The 24,633-nt window shown below is 51.2% G+C and overlaps 1 protein-coding gene across 7 annotated transcripts in view; it reads right to left on the reverse strand.

The window, feature by feature from the left end:
• Positions 1-24,633, reverse strand: part of UNC13A (unc-13 homolog A) — a 63,560-nt gene that overhangs the window by 15,242 nt on the left and 23,685 nt on the right. For 5 of the 7 annotated variants that reach the window (XM_032412383.1, XM_032412378.1, XM_032412379.1 and 2 more), the window contains 28 exons: positions 23,377-23,925; positions 23,007-23,115; positions 21,196-21,242; positions 18,340-18,418; positions 18,171-18,176; positions 17,624-17,695; positions 17,118-17,337; positions 16,349-16,576; positions 15,293-15,434; positions 14,999-15,168; positions 14,306-14,421; positions 13,112-13,275; positions 12,570-12,720; positions 12,191-12,259; positions 11,780-11,869; positions 11,427-11,561; positions 9,690-9,823; positions 8,318-8,403; positions 8,012-8,138; positions 7,171-7,267; positions 6,646-6,789; positions 5,782-5,865; positions 5,164-5,241; positions 4,853-4,941; positions 4,236-4,388; positions 2,949-3,072; positions 2,045-2,050; positions 433-471 (listed from right to left, as the gene is read on the reverse strand). In XM_032412383.1, the coding sequence (XP_032268274.1) occupies positions 433-471; positions 2,045-2,050; positions 2,949-3,072; positions 4,236-4,388; positions 4,853-4,941; positions 5,164-5,241; positions 5,782-5,865; positions 6,646-6,789; positions 7,171-7,267; positions 8,012-8,138; positions 8,318-8,403; positions 9,690-9,823; positions 11,427-11,561; positions 11,780-11,869; positions 12,191-12,259; positions 12,570-12,720; positions 13,112-13,275; positions 14,306-14,421; positions 14,999-15,168; positions 15,293-15,434; positions 16,349-16,576; positions 17,118-17,337; positions 17,624-17,695; positions 18,171-18,176; positions 18,340-18,418; positions 21,196-21,242; positions 23,007-23,115; positions 23,377-23,925 (3,508 nt within the window). The remainder of the gene's footprint in view (positions 1-432; positions 472-2,044; positions 2,051-2,948; positions 3,073-4,235; positions 4,389-4,852; positions 4,942-5,163; positions 5,242-5,781; positions 5,866-6,645; positions 6,790-7,170; positions 7,268-8,011; positions 8,139-8,317; positions 8,404-9,689; positions 9,824-11,426; positions 11,562-11,779; positions 11,870-12,190; positions 12,260-12,569; positions 12,721-13,111; positions 13,276-14,305; positions 14,422-14,998; positions 15,169-15,292; positions 15,435-16,348; positions 16,577-17,117; positions 17,338-17,623; positions 17,696-18,170; positions 18,177-18,339; positions 18,419-21,195; positions 21,243-23,006; positions 23,116-23,376; positions 23,926-24,633) is intronic. The other 2 variants (XM_032412377.1, XM_032412382.1) reach the window with 2 other exon arrangements.

Raw genomic sequence — 24,633 nt, forward strand, 5'->3', positions numbered from 1 at the left:
GCAAGGGCAACTGTTCATATGTTGCCACAGCTCCCATCTCCTTACAACAAACACCCATTAGAACAACAACAACAAAATCTACATGAAAAACAACACACATCTCAGTCCAGGGCAGTGGTCCAGTCAGTGTCTGGGCCCTTCTCAAAGCCACAGAATTCAGCTGAGCCCAGGGCTGAGATAAGCACTATGGGTTTTGTTATGAGAGGGTGGGAGCTGTTTGTACACGTTTGCTCACATGTGCACACATTCCAAGCCATGTCCCTGGAGAATCAACTCATCTCTGATTTCTGGTTTTGTGGGACTTGGTTAGGACACCTGCCTTTACCTGTGATCCCCAGCTGACCTTCCTACCCATGCACATGAACACACACATGCACACACACACCCAGACACCAGAGCTCAGGACCTCAGCACAGATGAGGCCCTCATTACCTTTTCTAATCCCTTGCCATGTTTTCTCAAGAGGTTGCCCTGCAGAGACAATGTCACAGGGTGATCAACCTGGCAAACCATGTGGGGTGGGAACCCAGGGTGATCACACATGTACTCATGGGGACAGGAGGTAAAGGACATCTATACTGCACAGGGGGCTGATGGCTGGGTTGCAGGGGGGAAAGTGTGCGTACCTTAATGACCAATTCTTAAAAGCTATGAGAGTCAGAGAGACAGCAAAGAGAGAGGAGAAATAGAAATACAGAGCCAGAGAGAAAGAAGAGAAGTCACTGCCAAAATATAACTCATTTATGTTTACTGTATATATGAGGATCTTGTTTCTTGGGTCAACAGGAAATCAAATGGGCTCCAAATTCAGACAGACCTGAATTTGAAACCTGACTCTGGCATATGTTTACTATGTGGCCTTGAGCAAGTGACTCCTCTTCTCTGAGCATCAGCTTTCCTCATCTGCAAAATGGGAATAATATCTACCTCACTCAGAGGGTTGTCATGAAGGTGGGCTGTAAGAGCAGCTATGAAGTCTAGCATACAACGCATCATCAATAAATGTGAATCCCTTTAGCTCCTTGCCCACAAACGCATTGTCTGTTGTTGGGTATGCTGCCACCAAGTGCTTACAGCCAAAGACCCAGACTGCAGCCATCAAGAAGTGAGATGAGCACTTGTAAACTTTTGACAGGTGAAATCTTATAATAACCTGTCTTGTCCACAAAGGGGGACTCTGAAGTGGTTTTATTGATCTCTACCCTACTATGTGTTTACCTATTACCACCACCAGCAACAATATTAGCTCTAATTTAGTGAGCACTGCCTCAGGTAGTCATAAAGATGAGGACTTTATTGCATCATCCCATTTGGTTCTCACAACAACCCTCAGAGAGTTACTGCAGTTAACCCCTTTTTCCAGACAAGGAAATGGAGATCGGGAGGTGAAGTGAATTCCCAAGGTCACAGAGAGTGTGGCTGGGCTGGGATTTGACGCCAAGTCTGCCTGACACCAAAGTCACAAATGCTGTCTCCCACCTGGGTGCCTGGGTGTGTGTCTGGGATTCACGTGGTCCTGTGGTGGGAGTGGGAAGGCAGGGGTGGTGGAGGGCGGCGCTGAACAGCTGAGTAGGGGGACCCGGGTGGTAAGGGCCTGTATTTTGGGTGGCTGCTAACAGTTCAGAGCCCAGAGGGGAGGTTAGAGGAACTCCGTTGACTTTTAACCTCCTTCTAGCTTCGGGGAGAGACAAATATCCTGGTGGAGTTCTGAGCATGGGAGTAAGGGTGAATTCCAACTAAAGGATGAGGTCAGATGTGAAGGTGCTGGGCTCAGGGTTTGGGGTTTGGGAGCCGGCAGGCACCTCCTCTGTACTTAAAACGGGGCGGGGGTGGGTGGGCGTGGCCTCCCTCCCACCAGGCCCCGCCCCCTCCCCATGCCCCGCCCCAGACAAACACAGGCACATCTAGGCGGGAAGTGGGACAGTGGGTGGGGGGCCGGTGGGTGAGGAGGGGGCGCTGGGTGGGGTGGATGCAGCCACGCGGTGGGCCGAGTCCAGACACAGAGCGGACGGACAGACAGACGGACAGAAGGGCCTCTACTTACGATCATCTGTCAGCCGCGACGGGGGCGGGGTGGTGGGGAGGGGGGGAATAAGTCACCATGAGTCTCCCAGGAAGGCCAGGGAGGGGACGAGACGGCACCGAGGGGCGGACCCCGTGCCCCTGCCCAGCCCAGAGGAGACAGACAGGTCCAAAGCCTCCCGCACCATTGTTGCCTCTTGGCGGCCCTGCCCACCCTCCCCAAGCCTCCCCCACCCCGTCCCCAGGAACGTCTTCTCGCTCTGTGCTGTGCCATCAACCCGTGTGCCATTGCTGTCCTCAGGCCCCCACACCTCCCTGGAGGAACCCAAGCCCAGCCACACCCCTCCGCAGAAGTTGCGGTCCACCCAATCCCACCTGGAAGCCTGATGCCTGGAGATCAGGATCTCTGGGCTTTTCCCAGAAGGATTCCAGAGGCATGGTCCTGGTCTCTGGATGAATGCTGACCTCTGCTTGACCTCTCTGACCTTAGATGCTCTCTGTGACCTCTGGGAGCTGTCTGTTCTATTGGTCTCTGATCTTCAAAGTCCATGGTATCTCCCCTCCTTGTCTCTTGATCGACCCTAAGAGCCCTCTGATGAACCCATTGACCCCTATGACCTCTGTGATCCCCAAGCTGACTTCTTTATTTTCTGGGTGATCTCTGACCTTCGTATGCCCTCTTGACCCATATGTGACCTCTATGTCCCTTAGACATCTCTTAACACTACTTGACTTCTTTGACATTTATCTATCTGACCCATGAATGACCTCTTTGATTCTTTGATGACTTTTGACCGATATGTGATCTCTCTGATCTTTGAATGGCCCCACTGACCTCTGAGCCCCAATGCCTTTGGCATCAAGTTCTCTGGGCTCCCACAGGGGAGGTGGCCCAGGAATCCCCTCTGGCCCCCTGTGGGCCTCACCGTCTGGTCAGTGAGGGGCGGCAGGACGATGGTCTTCTCCATGGTGTTCATGACCAGCTTCCATAACTCCTTTAGCACCCTCTTCAGCACCGTCTTCTCACAGATTTTGGCAAAGAGAGTCAGGCTGGAGGCGAGGGGCAAGTCTGAGAGATGGCCCAGCTGGCCCTAACCCGAAGAGCCCCTTTCCCTCAACAAATGGGCAAGGCGGGAAAATGCTCCATGGACACACAAGAGGACACAGAGCCTGTACAGGGACCACTAAATGGGGTCTGATGAGACCCCATTGATCAGAATGGTCTGATGGGGTCATGATGTGTGACACACGTGAAGAGTAAATGATGGCTGGACTGGTCAGCAGGGACCAGGCTAGAAAGGGACTCAACACCTGGGAGGAAGACCTGGGCCTTAGCATGAGGGCAGTGGGGATCCATGGAGTGCTCAAGAGAGACACAGCCAGACTTCCCTGTTCGAAAGAACAGAGTGGGGGGTAAACTGGAATAGGAAGGCTGGAGACTAGGGACTGTGAGAGGACTGGGGCCATGCTCAGGCAGAGAGGAAGGGAATGGTGGGAGGAGGGCAAACTTGAGAGGGTAAACAACAAAGAATTCATGGCACGGGGGGTGGAAGGAGACAGAATAATCCACCATGATCCATCCAGCAACTGACCCTCCCATCCACCAAATTATCCCTCCCCCCAACTTTCTTTAATGCCCCCTCCATCTTTTTCCTTCCCCCCTCCTCCCTGCTTCCTCCCTCCCATCCATCCTTCTACCCATCCATCCATCCTCCATCCTCCCTCCCTCCCTTCTTTCCTTCCACCCATGCATCCATCCTTTCATCTACACTTCCATTCATTTATCCTTATTTCAATCTATTGATCCATCCATCCATCCATCCATCCATCCAGTTATTCATCCATCCAAATACTTACCTAACTTCATCTACCCATCCATCTGTCCATCCATCCCTCCTTTTATCAATATATCCTCCATCTAAACTTCTAAGCATTTATCTTTTAATCTACCCATCAATCTGCCCACCCATTTCTCATGTCATCTATCCATCCATATGTGTCAATTAACACATAAAAAGGACTCACCAGTCCTTCCAATCATTTCCCCACCCATCTTTCCATCCCTTCATACCTCCAACCCACCTACCCATCCAAACCATCCAACCACCACCCAGCAAACATGTCCTGAGTGTCCTCTCCAGGCCAGCCCTGAGTCTCTAAAGCCCTATCCCTAACCTCTTCCTGGCCATCCTAGTCCACCCAGCCTGGCTTACTTGCTGTCCAGCAGGTCCATGATGGGCTGCAGCACATTGTCAGCATCCTGGGCCACGCTGCTGCAGGCACTGGCTGGCACATTGCCCGTTCCCTTCACCTGGCTGAGGATGTCGCCCATCTGCTTGACGCACTCCTCGATGTGTGGCTGGAAGCTGGGGGCACAGAGGGGAGGAGCTCAGACCAGACTCCCCAGGCCTCCCAGAGAAAGGGCCAGATGAGGCCTCAAAAGCTGACCATGGACCTTGATGTTTTATCCTGAGCATCAAGGAGCCATGGCATATAACTGAGCAGGGGAGGGGGTTGTGTATAATAGCAGAATTGGGCACTGGGCTGAGACATTCACCTGTGCTGTTTATTTCACTGCACAGTCCTACCCAGGTACTATTATTATCATCATCCCCACTTTACAGATGAATAAACTAAGGTTCAGAGAAGTTAAACAACTCACCCAAGGCTACATAGCTAGTAAGTGGTGAAGCCAGGATTGAACTCAGCTCTGTCTAACTCCGAGCCTGAAGTCTTCACCACTACATCTGCTGAGTCCCTGGATGCCCCAGGCTCAGAGGTCTGGGGGCTGCCCCCTCCTGTCTGCTCCCAGCCCTGGAGGTGTCCCCACCTGGTAGCAAACACCCGGCTGAGCTCATCCAAGACATTGTTGAGTTTCACCTGGAGCTCCTTCAAGATGTCACTGGCCTCAGCATCCAGCTGAGGAGGGAAAAGGGACATCAGGTTAGGTTTACAGAGCATCCACACAAATGGGGCATTTTCCCATCCAACACAGGGAAAGAGATCCCAAGGGACTGGGGAGGAAACAGGCAAAGATGGTGGAGCTGCTTGCTTGGGTTAGAGGGAGTGGCTGAGCTGGAATTCATCAAGGGCCAGCAGGGATGCAGGGAAAGTGGTGACCCTGCCTGGGGTTTGCCTCACCTCCTTCCCTCCCATGGCTTCGAACATCTTCTCTAGCTGCACTCGGAGCTGCTGAGTGTTGTTCATGAGGATGCAGGGCTGGGGATGCAAACAGAGCAGGGAGTCAGGGCTCAAGACCCCTCCCCAGAGCCTCCCCCATCCACTGCTAGGGACCCCAGGATGGTTTTGGGGTCTGGGTCCAGAGGAAGGTCCCATAGGGTCATTTGAGAATGGAAGACAGCATTTGGAACCAGATTCCTGGGAATGTTGGCGGGGGTTGGTTTCTGGAGATTAGCAGAGAGAAACAGGGCTCAAGTAACTTCTCCAGGGTGGGCTGGGCTTCTGGAAGTAACAGGAAGGGGGGAGTTCCTGTCACACACCCTTATTCTCCTACATGGGCTCAAAGCTTTACACACTTACATCCATACACCCTGAAGGCTTCATTCACAACAATCAGACAATGACACACTGAAGGCATGTGCCCTCACCTCCAGATCCCCCCAGACACACGTAGTCAGGTACATGGACACACACAGTTGGACACACAGAGACACAAGTATCAGAGCCCAGGGAAGGATGGAGCCTTGGGGGTGCAGAGTGGGGCTGGGAGGGGACAGGACAGGGTCCCCCACAGGTCACCACTTTCTCCTTCTCCTTGGAGCAGTAGGAGGCGAAGTCCTTGGAGATGATGTCCGCATACTGGAGGAGCACATTACTGATGGTCTGGAGAGGACACAGACAGGGGGTAAGAACAGGGGCTGGGGCTGGGCAGGTCCATCAAGAGCCACTAGTGAGATCAGGGATGAACCTGAATCCCTATGAGCACTCAAGATGGACCACTTGAATGGGTGAATTCACCCAGGATGACCCTCACAACCAAGAAGAGATACCACCAAGTAAAGATGATTATTTTATGTAGACCCAGCTAAATCTCCATCATATTAACCCAGATAAATCTCCATCATATTAACCCAGCTCCAAGCATAAGCATGACTGGATCCCAGATGGAATCCCAATTCTTACTTGCAGTCCTCAACTTCAACCCAGCCTAAAGCCAATTAGCTGGAACCCTCAACCCCAGTAGGATGGTCCCGACCTCCAAACTCACCCCAATGCCCACCCAAATTCTACATAAATCCCAACACTCACTCCAACCTCAATGCCAAATTGAATCTCAATACTAATAGTAACCCTAAACACAACCCCAACTTCAATCCCACCCTCAACCTTGATTCCAGCTCCAAATTCATCTCCAACTTTAACCACAACCCTGACCTCAACCCCAACCTCAACCCAAATGTTGTCCCCAACCACAACTCCAACACTGATCTCAACCCCAACCCCAATCCTACTGATATCACCAACCCCAACTTTGACCTCAATCCCAAACTTAACCCCAGTCCTGACCTTGACCCAATCCCAATTTCAGCTGCAACCCCAACCTTGACCCTATCCCAATCCCTCACCTGGACTCCATCCCTAACCCCACCTGCACTCCCGCACCTTGGCAAAGCGCCTCATATAGTGCCCCACGATCTGGGGGTCAGGGCACTCGAGTTTCTTGATGATTTCAAAGCTCTGGTTGAGCTGGGAGAAGACATCCACCACGGAGCAGGAGAATAGGGCATGCTCTGAGGTCTGCTGGAACTACAGTGGGAAGGAGGCCAGGAAGGAAGAGAGGGGTCAGAGCTAGACAGCCCCCAGCATCCAGCCCTCCTGCTTTCCATGGGGAGAAACAGAGACCAACTGGCCTGGGGTGAGGCGAATAATGTGCAAGGGTGACTTAGAGGTGGACACAGAGGCTATGGGGAAGGTAGGGCTTCCAGCTCAATGATGGACTCTCATTCATTTGCTGAATGAACAAAACACTTTCAACACTATGAACAAGACGAAGATGGTGGCCACCTTTCAGAGACTGGTTTCATCTCAAGGGCAATTTTTGAACCCATATTGGATCCCAATGGACCCCAGAGGGAGTGAGACCACTGAGGGCAGACTAGGGGCTTGATCATGGGCCAGTCTCCTCACCCCATCCTTCTTGTCTCGTTCCAGGGCCCCGTGCAGGAAATCCCGGGATACTTCCTCATTCTCGTCCAACCATTGGATGACAAAGGGCTCAAACCACCTGGAATGGAGAGCAGGGGTGGGGTCTTGCCACCTCTTGTCCCCTGACCCTCTGCTTTGCCTAGTTCTGAATGGTGCTTGGGCAGGTCCTTCTCTCCCTTGAACTCACCCTGTGGCCTTTGGGTAGGTATCCCCCTGCTTCCCTACCCCACCAGGCCTCAGTTACTTCAATCATGAAATGGACCTCATGACACTGTCAGGGCAAGGCTCATACTTGCAGGGTTCATGGTTCAGATAAACTACCCATGGACAAGTGGATTTCCTCTCTGGGATCCCATTACCTGTACAGCAGAGGAGTATCTATCCCACAGTGCTGCTGTGAGCAGTGATTGACACAACACATAGTAGGTCCTCGGTAAATGGTGACCACCATCCTGCTCTCCAACACAGCCCGTGAGTCAGACATCCAGAGTTCAAATCCTGGCTCCGTCACTTATTGGATGTCATCTTGGGCAAGTCCTTCAGCATTAAACTCTCCATTTTCTCATCCACAAAATGGGAATTATAATGCTCCCATCTTATAGAATTGTCAAAAGGATTAAATGAGAAAAGGCACTGCTCCTGATACTTAGGCATATTAATTGGGCTATAAGAGTCCATAGTCCAATGGCTGAAAATAGAGAATACCAGGTTTGTATACCACTGTGCCCTTGATGCCCAGGGAACCCTGAGTAGGTCAGCCCTCATCTCTGGGCCTCAGTCTAGCTGTCAGCGCTACAGTTCTGGCTTGGGGAAAGGGACTTACGCAGGGTATTCAGGCACGCGGTCCTTGAAGGCAGGAAGCTCTGTCACATACTCATTGTACAGCCACTTGACCTTGAAGTGTAGGTTCATGTAGTCAGCGCTCTTGCACAGGCGATGCTTGTCATGCTCTGGTAGGGGAAGAATGGAAGGTCTCTACCCCCTGTCTTGGCAGCACCAGCTCTGGCCATCACAGGTGTCCAACCTCAAGCTTGAGGGTCCAGGATGCTCACAGCCTTGGAGGGGATACTACTGAGGCACAGCTACCTGCTATAGCCAGGCTAGAAGGTATGGGGATGGGCACACTCACCCTCCATGGCATACTTCATGTCCTGGGCAAACAGGTTCCACATCACTTCGGCACTGATTTTGCCCACATTCAGCTCCTGGGGAAACCTAGTCAAAGTCATGGAAGTATGAAACCTTGGCAGATGGAAGCAGGGTGGCACAGGCTGCTTTGGCCCTCCCAGCCCGGAGGGTAGTGTGGGACAGACAGAGCGTTCTGGATTCAAGCTCCCTCAAAGCCACTGACCTGCTGAGTGACTTTAAACTGAAGCTCTGCTTCTCCCTGAGCCTCCACCCATCTATCTCTCCATCCCTTCAACCATTCATTCACCCAGTCATCCACCTTTCACTCACCCATCTGTCTATCTATCCATCCATCCATTCACTCACCCATCTGTCTATCTATCCATCCATCCATCCACCCATCCATTTCTCCATCTAACCAGCTATCCATCCATTCCTTTATCTAGCCATTCATCCTTCCACCAATCTATCCATTCACCCACCTACTCATCCATCCATCCATCCATCCATCCATCCATCCATCCAGTCAGCTATCCATCCATTCCTTTACTACTCATTCATCCTCCCACCAATCTATCCATCTATCCACCTATTCATCCAACCATCTACCCATCCATCTGTTCATCTCCCCATTCAATCATATCTCCATCCATCTGCCCATACATCCATCCACCCTTCAGTCCATCCATCCCAAATCCCTGATCTTAACTGAATATCTAACTAACCAAGAGATACTGGCATGCCAGAGTTAGGAGCCCCTCTAGCACTCAGGGAAAAATAAGACACAACAGTTCATTCAGCTAACACAGATGAAAACTCTACAGACATATAAATCTACAAACCAAAACTGTGTCCATACTCACACACAATTACACAATATACAATATTGCATATTGAAGTGCATTCCACAATTGTATGCACATATACAATATACAATTAAACCCATAGGCCACAACTATAAACAGAATTACACCCACACACAAGATACAATGCAATTTAAATGTAAAACATTTAGTAGAGTATCTAGCACATAGTAAATACTTGAGCAACACTGTCAATTGTTATTTATGAACCTACACACATATACAAAATTATATACATATGTACACATTGTTATTAACACAAATCAACACATACAAAATACATGTCTGATTACACCCGTGATTTTATACATACACACAATTTTATGTTTATGTTTATAAATTATGCCATATTTCATTCAGGCGCAACCACACCTACAGTTGCCTCCACATACACATCATTTTATGTGTAATTAGACATGATCACCTTTACACATAAGACACAAAATTGTGCACACATACACACACACGTGATGACCTCCAGATAATTAACTGCACAGATACACAACTCACTGGTTGAGGCAGGGAGTGTAGGAATTTTTGTCTTCCTCAATGATGGACACTATGAGAGTAATCAGCTTGGACCAGAAGTCAAGGTTCTTGATGCTGGGTCCCTGTTCTTCTGGGGGAACTTCTCCCTTCTTGGCCTGGTGGAGTGGGGAAATGGAGACATTAGCCAAATGGGTCCATAGGTGGGTGCCTCAGTTAGTTCATTATTGAGGGGCAGGAGGTTAGTAAGGAAGGGATCCCATTAACACATGGGTGGTTCAGGTAGGAGGGCTGTATGAAAAGGAACTGAATTCATGCAAACTGGCCCAAACAGAACTCATGTCCATGCAGCTCAACAAAGCTTAATTAGACTCAACTCATAAAAGTGAATAGAACTGAATTTAGTTGAAAAAAACTGAAGCCCACTAAACCAAATGGAACTGAAATGAATGTCAATCAGGCCAATTTAGCTTAACAGATGGAGATTCTCAGAATTAATTCAATGAAACTGAACCTGGGCCAATTATACTGAATGTAGTGGAATTAAACTTAACTGGATTGAATTAAACTCAAATGAATTCAATTGGATTGAACCTAATCAACTCATCCAAAATCAACATCATCCTAAGTCAAAATAATGGAAATAAATTGACTTGAACTCAACCCAACCTAACTTAATCTAATTCAACTCAACTGAGTCAATCCAATCCAACTCTACCTACTCAACTGAACCTAACATACTCAGGTCAGTTCAATCCAACTTTAGTCAATCAATGAAAATGAATGTAGCTAAATTCAACTGAAATGAGCCCAACTCAACCCAATTCATTTGAACCCAACTATACCTAACCCAACAACCCAGCTCATCCTCACTCAAGCCAACTCAACCCAGTCAAGAATAACTTCAAGTCAACTGAATGTAAATAAATGGACTTTTATTAAATTAAACCCAGCTTAATCCAACTCAGTTCTGCTCACTAATTAGCCAAGAGTAATTTTAAGTCACCTGAAGAGAAATAAATGGAACTAAACTGTTTATAGTTGAACTAAACCCAACCCAATTTAATCCACTGTACCTCAACACAATTCAATTAAAAGTGATTTGATTTCAACTCAAGTTGACTTCAACTTGAAGTCAACTGAATGTAAATGAAGAGAAGGAAATAAAATATCACTAAATTGAGCTTATGTGTTATCTCCTATCTGAAGCCCAAGGTGAGGTAGGGCCCCCTTAGCCCCCACAGTCTCCTGCAATTCCTCCATCCCAGGGCTAATCACCCTAGGTTGTGAATTTCAATGTATATATCTCTCCCTTCTAAAATGGTATGAACTCCTTGAAACCTTACTGACAATCCTGGCATTATATGTGTAGATAAAAAAACACATGTTGAAAGATCTCAAATAAATTGAGTTGAAATGACCAAAACTCAACTCTACTGAAGAAATTAAATTCAACTCAACATTTATTGAACAGCGATTCTATCCTAGGCAAACTGCATGCCAAACTCAACTAAGTTTAACTAAAACTGAATTTATTGAGCATCTATTGTATATCAGGTGCTAAGCATTTACTTACATTTTATCTAAAGATAGCATCTCATTAAATTTTCTCCTCAATTCTGAGATATGGGTTTATGACCCCATTTTACAGAGGGAGATACTGAGGCTCAGTTAAGTCACTTGAGAAGGGGCAGACCTAGGACTTGGGCCAGGGTCTGGTTGGTATCCCCTATTCCATTCTGCTTTATCTGGGGTCCTCACCGGGTCTGTCTGGTACTCCCGACTATAGAGTTCATGACAGTTGTTGAAGATGTACTCATAAGTAGAGTTGAGGCAGGCTTTCACACAGTCTTTCACCACCTGGCTGGCTCGGGGTGGGCTCTGGAGTTCTTGCACCTAGAGGGAGGGAGACAGGCACAAGTCAGCATAGCTGGAACAGGTGGTACCCAGGAAGTGCCTACAAGTGGTTATGAGTTTAAGGAAATGTAGCAGTATGAAAGCAGAGGGTCATTGAGAAAGGGCACTACTCTCCAGGAGAAATGTTATTTGGTTAGGAGCTAAGAGTGCTAGAAAATGCCCGATGGAAAGCTAATGGGACTGGGTCTCCTTCTTACCTTCATCCGAAAGAAGGTGATGCTGGTGAGAAGGTCCACAGTGGATTTGAGGTCCTGGAGTCTCTCTGGGCTGCTGGCTGGGAAGTTATTCTGTTGGAAGGGAGAAGAGAGGTGGGATTATGGAAGAGGGCTGGGTAGAGGGAGACTGTTTTAGGGGCAATACAAGAGCCCCCCAAGTTTTAGGAAGTATGTGAGTGTCCATGAGAACACCTTGAAGCAACTGGGGGGGGGTGTCTGGTTGGATGCACCAAGCAAATTGGGTAGGTGCTGCCCACATATGTGTACACATGTCAAAGGAACACATTCCACATGTTAAGATGGGTCCTCTCATGTGCACACTGGCTGGGAGCTCTCCCCTACAGGCACAAACATGTGTAGGAGCAACCAAGTCATCATGCATGTACTTCTCACCCGATACATGGAGAGGTCAATCCGCAGGGAGTTGTGCAGCTGGTCCAGGAGCTTGACAAAGCGCTCTTTCTGAGGAGGGAGAGGAGGAGGATGGATGGAAGCAGGGACATGGGGGTCAAGTGTAGCAGCTAAAGGCGGCTACCATATTGGGTAAGTGCTTACTATACACTAAGTGTACCCCATCCACTATTGAACTGAACCATCATGATATCTGTTTCCATTCTACAGAGGGGTAAACTGAGGCTTAGAGAGGGCAAGTGACTGGTGCAAAATCACACACTAAGTCAGTTCCAGATTGGAGACCAGGGAGTCACACAGGGTCTGACCAGCACGGGGTTGGGCTCTCCCTCCTCCCCCAGCCCCAGTCCCTGGGACTGACCCCGAAGTTGGAGGCAGCAAAGCGGTCAGATGCGGACACGTTGGTGGAGGCGGTGGTGTGCGCATAGTAGGCATTGATGTTGGCGAGCAGGGTGCTCATGACGGCGGGCACCCCAGGACACATGTACTTGGAGGAGAGGCAGGCAAAGTGGCTGGTGGGAGGGAGTGGGAGAAATTGGGCCTGGCATCCAGCCAGGACAGGCAGTGTCCCACCAGAAGGCCTCCAAGACAGCATCTGTAAGTGGCTCCCTCTAATCTTCAAACCATTCCCTCTGGCTGATTGTGTCTTCCAAGTTTCTCTCTGTCTCCTCTCTGGGTTGCCCATCTTTGCCTCTAACTCTGACTCTCACCACACTTCAGTTCCCAGAAATGGCACTTTCCTAACCTCCAAGGGACTACAGAATGCCCACCACACCCATATCCTCTTTGGTTCCTTCTCCCAAGAATCCTTCCACCACTAGATCTGCCAGGGTCCACTTGGTGTTCCCCTCACCCCAGTTTCCTGCACCTTGCCCTCATGTCCACCCCAGCCTGCAGCCTCACGTCATGGCTTGGTAGATGGACTCTACACCATATCGCATGGCAAATTCATCCACAATTTCCTGGGCTGTCTCATCATAGTAAACCTTCCAGGCATCATCACCCTTGGCATCTGGGATCTTCACAACCCCATTGTTCTGCACATCTGTCACGAAGTGGAACAGGTTCTGCCACCAAGAGGGAGAAGGCATCATGAAGAGTGCATTGAGGCACAAGGGGTCAGAGATCCCAGGTCTGGGGCAGCTTACATCATCCATCTGTTTATTCATTAATTTATTCATCTACTCTTTCATCTATCCACCACCCACCAATTCATTCAACTACCAAAAATTTCACCCATTGACTCATCCATCCTTGTAACACTTCACCCACCTACCCACCCATTTACTTATCTATCCATCTACTCATTCACCCATCGATCCAGCTACCCCAAAATCCACCTATCCACTCCTCTATCCTTTCATACATTCATCCATTTATCCATCTATCCACTTATCTATCTAAACTTCCATCGGTCTGCCTGCCCATTCATTCACTCATCCACCCACCCACCCATTCATCTACCCAAAGTTTCATCCATGCATTATTCCTCTCTTTTAATAATCCAACCACACATCCATCCCCTATAACTACCCACAACTTAATCTCTCCATCCAGCAATTCATCCATCCACCCATCCAACCATCCATCACCTATCTATTTATCTACCCATCAATTTATCCATCCATTCATCCATCATCCATCTTTCCACCCATCCACCTATCCAACTGCCCCCAAATTTACTCATCCACTTATCTATACTTCCAATAGTTTAACCACATCTGTCTGTCGACCCATCCTTTTATCCACTCATCGTCTATTTGTCCATTCAATCATTTATTCATTCAACAAACTGAGTTCTCTCCAGGAACCCCCCTGTTCAGGTCTGGAACAGATGGAAGACCTGGAGCTGGGTAGTGAGAGTCTGCCTGGAGGTCAGGGAGGGCTTCCCAAAGGAGGGGGCCCTGAAGCTGGATGAATAAAGAGGAGTTTTCCAGGCAGAAGGAATGGCATGGGGGATAGTCTTAGAGGCCTGAGGACTGTGGATGGTGTGGCCGGAAAGAGGAAGGTGGGGCTGGGGCAGGCAGGAATTCCAAGTGGAGGCAATGTGGGAGATCATAGTGAGCCCTGAAGGCAGGGAAGAGCAGTGGGCCTCACCTCATGCAGGCAAGTGTACTGGACATGGTAGGGGGCCACCTTTTCCTCGCCTTTGATCTCCACACTGATGTGTAGCCGGATGGCACCTGATACAGCGGATTTGTCAGTCCGCTTGTCTGAAAAACAGAAATGGATGGCTGCATCAGAATTTTCCAATATAGGCCCGGGATATTTTAATGTATGCATGACTGTAGCCCTCCTGGACTCCCTGAGATTAAGACCTGGGTATCTTCTCGGATTGGCTCTCTAAACTTGTGCCACTCCCATTAGCCTAGAATTCACTAGGCCCTGTCTCTTCCTTCAACTAGGACTCCAGACCTTACTTCCTTGCTCAGGTTAAATTCCTGAGTCTGCATCTTCCTCTTTAACCAGCAGCCCTAGGCTGGGCTAGGCTGGGCTAGCCCTAGCAGGGCCTATGCCTGCTTCTCCCCCAGACTAGGCTCCCAGGCCCTGCTTCCCCCATCAAATCAAGATCTCCAGAATCTACTCATCTTAGACAGGGTTCCTGGGTCTGTGCCTCTCTCCTCAGACTAGGATCCCCAGGTCTTGCTTCCTGCTCCATCAGATTGGGCTCACAGACCCTGCCCCCCCCATCAGATTGGGCTCCTAGACTAACTCCTCCTGACACTGGTTCCCCAATTTGGCTCCCTGGGGCGCCCTCCCTGTCCCTTGCAGAACACCACCCATGCTCACCCAGGTTGTACCACACGTCCATCTCGCCGCTGAGTGTCCGCACCTCGATGATCGTCTGTCCCAGGAAGTCATCAGATTCCCTCTTAAACCGCTGCTTCACACGGGATTTGATGTCATCATCCTCATCCCAGACACGCACCTTGATTCGGTCTGAGGAGTTGTGACATTCACTGCAGGGCGGGGAGAGGCAGAGGCTGGGGTCAGGTGGCTGGCACAGGCTGGTCTTGGAGCCCCCTTCAGTTGCCCCAGCAGAGAGCTCCCCCTGGGGGCTCAGGGGTTCAGCCAGTCACTTACAAGTGGAAGTTCTCCTCCCACACAGGGTTCAGGTTCCCATAGATGGTTTTTGTCCGTTTCTTGGTCTTCCCAACCTGGACAGTGACATAGGGGTCACTGGATCCTGTCTTGTCCTTTGCCTGCAAGCCCTGGGCACAGACCACTGTAAGACACACAGGACAAATACAAATATAGGCTCAAGGAGTGAGGTATGCTGAAAACAGTCTCTGTCACGGGCTCCAGGTTGCTTGTTGGAGACACCTGTGACATGGCCTGAGGGCTTTGTTCTGACCACAGGAGCCCATGGGGACACCCACAAGACATGAAGGACTTGCTAGAGAGTTAACACCCAGGGAGCCCTCAGCTGATGCCAAATGGGAAGGTGCCCCAGGGCCACCCCTGGATAGGACATTCTATACATTGTCCTGAAATTTCCAGCAGGACTGAGCTTACAGTTGCTCATGGAGTCACCTGTTTATTGGAAGCCACCTGTTTATGTGCCTTCCCTACCTGCTCCCAGACTCATATCTCCAGCCGCACTGGGGCTTCCTGGGGCCACCTCCTGGATACACATTGCCCTGAAATCCTCATCTTGGGGTCTTTCCGGGAAATTTGAATGAGGTTGGGCATGGATAAACACCCTAAGGCTCCCATCCCTGGGTAGGACCACTCTGCTGTGTGAGCTCAACACTGTCCCCCAGTGGTCCCCGAGGGGAATGAGCCCCAGTTGTCCACAGCATTGCCTGATCATTGGCACCCTGTGTAGGGCTCCTTCTCTCCCAAGCTCACTTCTCAACTCCCATGGCATCACCCCCCAAAGAAACAATGTGCCCTCAACTCCTCTTCTTGGGGTCTGATTCTGGGGGGGGCACCAATCAAGACTCATCCAGATAGAGTGTCATGCGCTCACATTTGGAGGCATACATGCCCACCCTGTGAGCACAAACACTCACACATATGGACATGGGAAAGACATGGACACACTCAAGTACACGCCGCAAAAGGAAGAGCCATAGGAGAAAGCACAGGGGGCTAAGAAGGGACCCTGTGCACCCCCCCCAACCCCCGCGGCCTCACCAGTGATGCTGATCTTGGCCGACCACTTGGACGTGCCGTCCAGCACGCTCTGCTTGACTGCCTTCATCTGCTGCGTATGTGCGGTCTTGGTTACGGCGAAGATCTCCTGGATGAGCTCGAAGATCTCAGGTTTGTTGCGCTCCCGGATTTTCATGCGGTCCTTGAGCACCATGATGATGTTCTGCGTCCGGTCCTCCGCCCCGTGCTTGGAGCTTTTCTCTGCAGCCCCTGCGGACGCAGACAGCAGTCACTGTCCAGAGCGCGCTCCCTCACTGGAGCGAGAACCCCAACTCCCATTCCAGAGCTTCCTCGGCTGTGGCCAAGGGTACTTTAAGCCATGGGAGCTCAGGTGACTCGCACCCCAAAGCTAGAACTGCTAGAGCTTTCTACCTGCTCTCTGAATCCTCCTACCCCTTGGACCCGTCAGTCCCCACCTGTCTATGCGAGTCCCCCCTCCTCTGAATCCCCGCTCCCTGCCAAGACCCCGCCCCTTCTCTGACTCCTCCCCCCACTCTGAGCCCCCTCCATCCCGAGCTTACCCTAACCTTAACCCATTTTTCTCCGGCGGAACCGCTGACTCTCAGGAAACCCATTCGTTGCACAGTTTAGCTAGTCCCTGAGTCCTGCCCCACCCCTCTCTGACCTCTGACCCTCTCACATCTCCTTTTCCCTCCTCTCGCCCCAATCCTCCGGCCGAGGAGTCCGCCCCGGTTCTTGCCCCGCCCCGCCCCCCCTCCGCGGAGCCCCGCCCCTCCAGCCCCGCGCTCACGCTGCAGGCAATCTGCGTTGAGCAGGTCCTGGCACTTCTCGTGGCACTTGACACCGCACTCGGTGCAGCGCATGCCTTGCCGCGCGATGCCCCACAGCAGCCCCTCGCACTCGTAGCAGTAGGTGGGCGTGGTGGCCGTCCACACCTCGAAGTTGTGCGGCGTCGTGCAGGAGATGGGATAGATTAAGGCTTGCAGGGTCTTCTTGTAAACGTGGTTTTTCTGAGGGGAGGGAGGGGGCCGGCATGGGGCGCTGTCCTGCCCCGCCCTCACCCCCTTGCTGAGTATAGTAAAGTCCCAGTCCCTCTCCCTGCCCCCACACTGTGGGAGCACGTTTCCTGTGCACAGATCATGTTGACAGGGTGTTGCACAACCCAATTCTGGAAACTAGATTGCGGAGAGCGGAGAGCGAGGAATGCCTGTCTCGGCCACACTCTCCTCCTCCTCCTGCAGGAACCCCCAGCCCAGCCCACCCCTCAACCAGTGGAAGGGGAGGCGCCCCACGCACCAACTCCTCGTTGTTCAAAGTGCTGGAGGCCAAGGCCGAGGTGATGCCTGCTTTTCTGGACTGGACCAGGGACTGGGGCAGGGAATCACCCAGGGAGTACAGGGGTCGATTCACACCCATGGGGTTGTCACCACAAGCAGAATCCACAGCCATGATTTGGGGCCACCAGCCACGGATTGAAGCCACAGCCACGAATATGAAACAGGTCACAGCAGCAGGAGCAGAGCCAGCAAAGAATTGGAAAGTGACAGAGGCTCCGGGTTAGAAGGGATCCTGGAAGGTGTGCAGTCTCACACCCCTGACTCACCCATCCCCCACCAGACTCAGGAGCTGCACTTGGCATGATCACCAGCCACAGGACAAAACTACCAGCCACTCCATGAACCAAGGTCGTGAGTCACCTGCTCTCTCCTCCACCCATAAACTCTAGGACACGGCAGGGTTCCCCCCACCCAGAACCCATGGGTTGGGGCCAGTTGAAAGATCCTAGTTGGGGGGGGTTCCTGGGAAGAGATAGAGACCGAAGGCCCAGGTCACCATCACTCACCATGGCCTGAAGTGTCCATGCAGCAGGCAGGGTAGAAATCAGATTACGTTAGTTCCAGAGAACACCTTGCCAGCTCCCAGTCCCAGGTCTGCCATGGGCAGTTGTATAAGTTGAGCACTGCTTATGGCAGGCCTGCTCTGCTGGGGGAGAAGAGGGCACAGGCGCTCACCAGGTCGCTCACGAGTGGAATGGGCTTCCTCTTGCGGATGTCTGGCATGCTGTCAATGATGATGAGGCCACCTCCAGGGCTGCAAGACACACACAGGGATGTCAAGGGCCCAGGCTTCCCCCTTCCTCCAATAGACATAACTTGAGGCCCGGACATCACTTGATCTCCGTGGATATTAAAGGCTGAATTGTGTCTCCCAAAAAGATACATTTAAGTCCTAGCCCCTCGAACCTCAGAATGTGGCCTTATTTAGAAATAGGGTCATCACAGATATAATTAGTTAAGATGAGGTCACACTAGAGTAGGTGGGCCCCTAATCCAGTATAAGTGGGTCTTTATAAAAAGAGAGACAGCAATGTGACAAGAGACAGAATTTAGAGTGACACATCTACAAACCAAGGAATCCTGAGGATTGCCAGCAACTACCAGCAGCTAGCAAAGCAAGGACAGGTCCTCCCCTAGAGGTATCAGAGGGAGTGTAGGCCAGCCAACAACTTGATTTTGGACTTCTGGCCTCCAGAACTGTAGAAGAATCTATTTCTGTTGTTTTAGGCTACACATTTGTGGTAGTTTGTCATAGCAGCCCTCGGAAATGAAGACACTGGACGTCAGCTTCCTCATCTGGGGAATGGGGAGATGATGCAGTTGCCCACGTTTAATGAAAATTTGAATTAAGGCAAATCTAAATAATATACTAAGATATTCATGAAACCTTTCCTTATGCTCAAAATTGGAAAATGGATATGTATATTTAAAATCTATTCTGGGGCCCCTGGGTGGCTCAGTCAGTTAAATGTCTGCCTTCGGCTCAGGTCATGATCCCTGGACCCTGGGATCGAGCCTGCTCAGCAGGGAGCTTGCTTCTCCCTCTCTCTCTGTTTCTCCCTCTCCCTCTGCCTCTCCCCTCCACTAGTGCTCTCTCTCTCAAATAAATAAGATCTTTAAAAAAATAAAATCTAGGGGCGCCTGGGTGGCTCAGTCATTAGGTGTCTGCCTTCGGCTCGGGTCATGATCCTGGGGTCCTGGGATAGAGCCCCACATCAGGCTCCCTGCTCCGCGGGAGGCCTGCTTCTCCCTCTCCCACTCCCCTTGCTTGTGTTCCCTCTCTCGCTGTCTCTCTCTCTGTCAAATAAATAAATAAATAATAAAAATAAAATCTATTCTGGAATGGGTCACCAGGGTGGCTCAGTCAGTTAAGCATCTGCCTTCCACTCAGGTCATGATCCCAGAGTCCCAGGATCGAGCCCTACATCGGGCTCCCTGCTTGGCGGGGAGTCTGCTTGTCCCTCTCCCCCTGCTCATGCTCTCTCTCTCTCTTGCAGATAAAAAAATAAAATCTTAAAATCTGTTCTGGAAGGAATGATGTCAAAGCTGATGGGAAGAAGGGAAATGGAAATCTAGGCTACTGCTTCTTGGCAGCTTTGGTGTAGCTGGTGGATCTGAGCGAGCTCTGTGGTCTGTACAAATTCACTTTACTGAGAGCTGCTCTCATCCCAAAGAGGATTCAGGTGTGGCTCCTCTCCAGAAGCTTCCCATTGGCCACTGAGAGAGATGTCTGGCAGCCTATGACTCCGGACAAGCCCTGGGGGGGCTACTCAGGTACCAGTGCTCCCTGCTCCATCAGGCAGAGGTGTGGCGACCCCTGAACTACATCTGTGCTTGGCTGCATCCCCTGCCTGATCCTGCCTGCCTCACAGATTTTTCTTGAGGGCACTTCCTCCATAAATCACATGTGCATCCTCATGTCAGTCCCTGCGTCCTGAGCTCCCCAACTCAGGACACCTACTCATCTGGGAGTCACAGCTTCTGTCTCTATGCCTCTGTGTGCAAAGGATGTACAAAGAGAGGCAGTCACCCACCTGCTGCGATTTTAGAACATTAGTGGAACTTAAAAATATCTTTTACATCTTCTAACCTCACCACTCAGATGCCGAAGGAAAAGAAAGCCCCGAGGGCACCTGGGTGGCTCAGTCGGTTAGGCGTCTGCCTTCGGCTCAGGTCATGATCCCAGAGTCCTGGGATTGAGTCCCGCATCGGGCTCCCTGCTCCTTGGGAGCCTGCTTCTCCCTCTGCCTCTCTCTCTCTGTCTCTCTCTGTCTCTCATGAATAAATAAATAAAATCTTTAAAAAAAAAAGAAAGCCCCGAAAATTAGAAATTTAAGAAATTAGATACGACGAATTGCTCCACATAAGACCAAGTGATTATCATTAAAGAGCCAGCAGCCACAGCAATAATCTGAGATATTTAAAAACAGAATCAAGCGGCACCTGGGTGGCTCAGTCTGTTAAGCGTCTGCCTTTGGCTCAGGTCATGATCCCAGGGTCCTGGGATCGAGCCCCACATTGGGCTCCCTGCTCAGCTCTCCCTCTCCCCCCTGCTTGTGCTCCCTCTCGCTATCTCTCAAATAAATAAAATTTTTAAAAATAAATAAATAAAAATAAAATGAAAAGAGAATCAAAGCAAAAAAAAAAATTCACTCCAATTACAGAGGTATGCTGCAGGAAATAGGCTTCTCCTTTATCTTACATTTATTTCTAGGGGGAAGTGGTCTTGAATAATGTAAGCGGTTGGGGCAAAGCATGGACCTCTTTGGACTCAGTTTCCCCACCTGTAAAATAGGGGTAGCAGGCCTCCTGTGGGTTTGTTGTGAAGATTCAGTGTGTTCTATCTTTGGCTTCTGTCTGTGGTGAATCTCTTAGGATAGTGGCTACATTATTTCCCCCGATCTGTCACTCGGTCTGTCCCCTGTCTAAATGGAACCCCTTGCTGCCCTCACTCGGCTGAGGCTATGGTGTAAAGCAGCCTCAAGCTCTGGGGTCAACACTTCCTCCTACCCCCACAACTCCGTTACTCACCCGCCCTTGAACCACAGGGATTTAGACATCTCTCCTTCTCCTCGGGCCTGTAGGACAAACAGATATGGTCAGTGGGGCAGTCTCTCCCCAGGGCAGGGTAGGCTCCCCACCCACTTTTGTCTCCCCTTTGGGCTGGGAGTCAGGAGGCCTGGGGCCTAGTCCTCACTGTGTGTCCTTAAGCTTACTCTGGGCCTCAATTTTCCATCTGTAAAATGGGGAGAAAAGAGCTCCTCTCTACCACCAATCTCAATAGAACTTGGTCTCCTGGTCTGTCAAACTGGGGATGTGTTAGTATCACCTCCAACAAGAGCTCATGCTCTACAGTCCTGGGATTCTCAGGGACAGGTTCAAACACTCATAAGATTCTGTCATTCTCCCAGCCTCACCTTGTCATCTGATCTTGTACCCCAGGGCCTTTGCCTGAGCTGTGCTAGCTCTTTGTATGCCCTCCCACCTACTGCCTCCGACTGGCCTCCATTTGTCATTCGGATCTCAGGGCAGAACCAGGGTTGACACCCCCACCTCCTATGCAACTAGAGGGTGACATGGTGGGCAAAGAGTGGGGAGGGTCCAGCCCTCTCTTCTGAAGTCTTATTGAAGTATTTTGGGTATCACTTTTCCTTAAGTGTCACATCCTCCAGGGAGTTTTCCTGATTGTCTTGGATTAGTTTTATGCCCCTTCTGTGAAACCCAGAGAGCCTGCCCATGTTTATTTATTTATTTTTTGTCATATGACTGGTTCCATTACAAGAGTAGCTGCTGTTTTTCCATTTAATTTGCTGACTTAGTGGAAGTTATTCAATAGACTTTACGCTGCATATTCTTTTCTACTCTTTGCATTTAGAACCATGTGAATGGATTACTTAGTTAAAAAAAAATAAAATTCTGTTTTAAAACATAGGAAATTTGATTTGAAATTTCTGTGGCTCTGATGTTTGATGGTCTAGGACTTTGGGACTTTCTTTAGGATCTCCTATTGCCAGCCTCACCCCAGTTTGGAAGTGCCCCTTTTGTAAGGGCACTGCTCTGTCCCCAGCCTAGGGCAGCTTGAACAACTGAAGAGGTAAATGAATGGCTTCAACCCTGCTGCCCATCTGAACAGTCACCTTGACCCTAATGCTAATCTATCTTTCACTTAATTTCTTCTCTGACCAGCCCTCAGACCTTTCCCCAGCCCTGACACTGGTACCCAATGTGATTCCAGGCACTGATTCCTCCCCCTAACACCAATTTTAACCCTGACCTCTGATCTCTGACTGCTGCCCTAACTCTGATCTCTACCCCATCCCTAACCTCTACCCCTGTCCATGAACTTGACCTCTGACGCGGCTGTAACCATGACCTAACTCCAGGTTCCAGCTCATCTCTCCTTCTTCCCCACTCAAAATTCCAGGCTGGCATGGGGGAGACTGGGCTGGGCCTTGGTGGGGCCAGCTGGTTGGGGAAGAGGACAGGCAGGCATGGGTGAGAACAGGGAAGGGCCCTTCTGGAGACAGATGAAGCCAAGGTGTAGCTAGGGTCAGAGAGGGGTCGGATTGGACAGCGGCTGGGCCAGGAATGATGGGGCCAGGACAATGACAGGTGTGGGTGGGGCCAGGTTGGTGTGGGCGGAGCCATGGAAAGACCAGGATGTATGAAAGCGTAGGCGAGGTGGATGGTGTGCGGAAGTGGGGCGTGGCCAAGCTCTCCGTGGGCGTGTCGTGATGCGTGTGGGCAGAGCCTGGAAAACGGCCAGGGTGGGTGGGGTACGGGAAACGCGGGGAGGTGGGCAGACGGGTTGCGGGACCGGGGCGGGCGGGGCTTTCACTCACCTCCTGCAGCTGCAGCCGCACTTTGTTGAAGGCTCGAAGCCAGTTGGCCTTGGCCCGGGACATGGAGTCCTGACCCTCCTGGCCTTCCTCATCCTCTCGTCGCCTGAAACTGAGGCAAGGGGCGTCATGAGGCTCAGGGCCGGCCCTCCCTTGACCCTCCGCCCTTGGAGCGACGTCAGGTCCTCCGTGGCCTCTCTGGCCCTTCAGAGACACGATGGCCCATCTGTACCCCCTCTGGCGGGCCTCTCAGGCTCCCTTCCACTTCCCCACCCATGACCCTGTGACAAACTCCCCTCCATTCCCCAGGTCCATGCTGACCCCATCACAGCACCACTGACCCCGTGACAGCCCCTTGATCCCCTCCCATTACCTCTCGTCAGACTTGGGGGGTTCCAGCTCAGGTGCCCGCTCAGCTGTGGGCACCTCCTCCGGCGCAGCCGGCTCAAGGGCTGCCTTGGCCACGTCGTGGGCCTCAGCAGGTACAGCCAGAGCCTTTTCCTCCTTCTCAGATGCGGCCGGTGGGAGGCTGATACGCTTAAAGTCTTTGGGCTCAGCCACGGCCACCTCTTCACGCTGGGTGTAGCTACCGATGTCATCGGGCACCTCCTCCTCCTCCTCCAGCTCCTCCTCATCCTCAGGCAGCTCCTCCTCCTCCTCCTCCTCCTCCAGGAAGTCCTCCAGGTCCTCATCCAGCTCCTCGTCCAGTTCTTCATCCAGCTCCTCCTCATCCTGGTCCCAGCGCGGCGAGTCCTTGTGGTAGCTGACCGAGCTGTGGCAGGAGTGGTAGGAGTCCCGGTCCCGCTCGTCCTCCATCTCGGAGCCCTGCAGACTCTGCTCGTCTGGGTCGAAGTCCTCGCTCAGCTGCGAGCTGCCCTGGCTCAGTTCCCCCGAGGAGGCGTAGCGGCTACTGCCGGTGGGGCTGTGGGGACCAGCCGGGGCTCAGCAGCGGAGGCACAGAGCCACTGCCTGACCCAGCCCCAGTCACACAGGTTCCATCACCCAGTCATTCATTCATTCATTCAGCATTGGTTAAGCACCTGCTGTGCACCAGGTTCTGCCCTAGGGACCTGGGAAACACAGCCATGAACAAAAGAAACAAAAATCTCGGCTATCCTGGTGTTTCCTCTGGTGGTAGAGGCAGTAAACTCGATCGATGACATTAGTGATCATTAATGACCTACTGTGCGTCACTCCCATCCATGCACTGTGGGGACTGCAAATGCTCTTCTTACGTGCTGGGGACCCCAGTTAGTGCCCTCACCTCCAGCCTTTGGAGACTTAGTGCTCCTGAAACAACCTCGTCCTCCTACCACCAAGCCTCCTCACTCACCAGGGTCCCATGTCTCCCTGCCTCCACTCCTTGCCTCAACCCCTATTCACAGCCGACCCTGCAGTGGGTCTCCTCAGCTCTACCTCGAAAACATATGCAAAATGCATCCACTTCCTTGCACCCCGGGCCCCACCCTAGTCCCGGCTCTGCCATCTCCCCCAGATGCAGCCCCAACGTCCACTCCTATCCCCAATAGTCCTTGCTTCCCACGGAAGCCACAGAGGGACTTCTTCAAATCATAAACACAATCGCATACCTCCCTGTTTAAGCCGTACTGTGGCTCCTTAGAGCCCTTGG

Source organism: Phoca vitulina, unplaced genomic scaffold (genome assembly GCF_004348235.1).
Source record: "Phoca vitulina isolate PV1807 unplaced genomic scaffold, GSC_HSeal_1.0 scaffold13, whole genome shotgun sequence".
Lineage (NCBI taxonomy): Eukaryota > Metazoa > Chordata > Mammalia > Carnivora > Phocidae > Phoca > Phoca vitulina.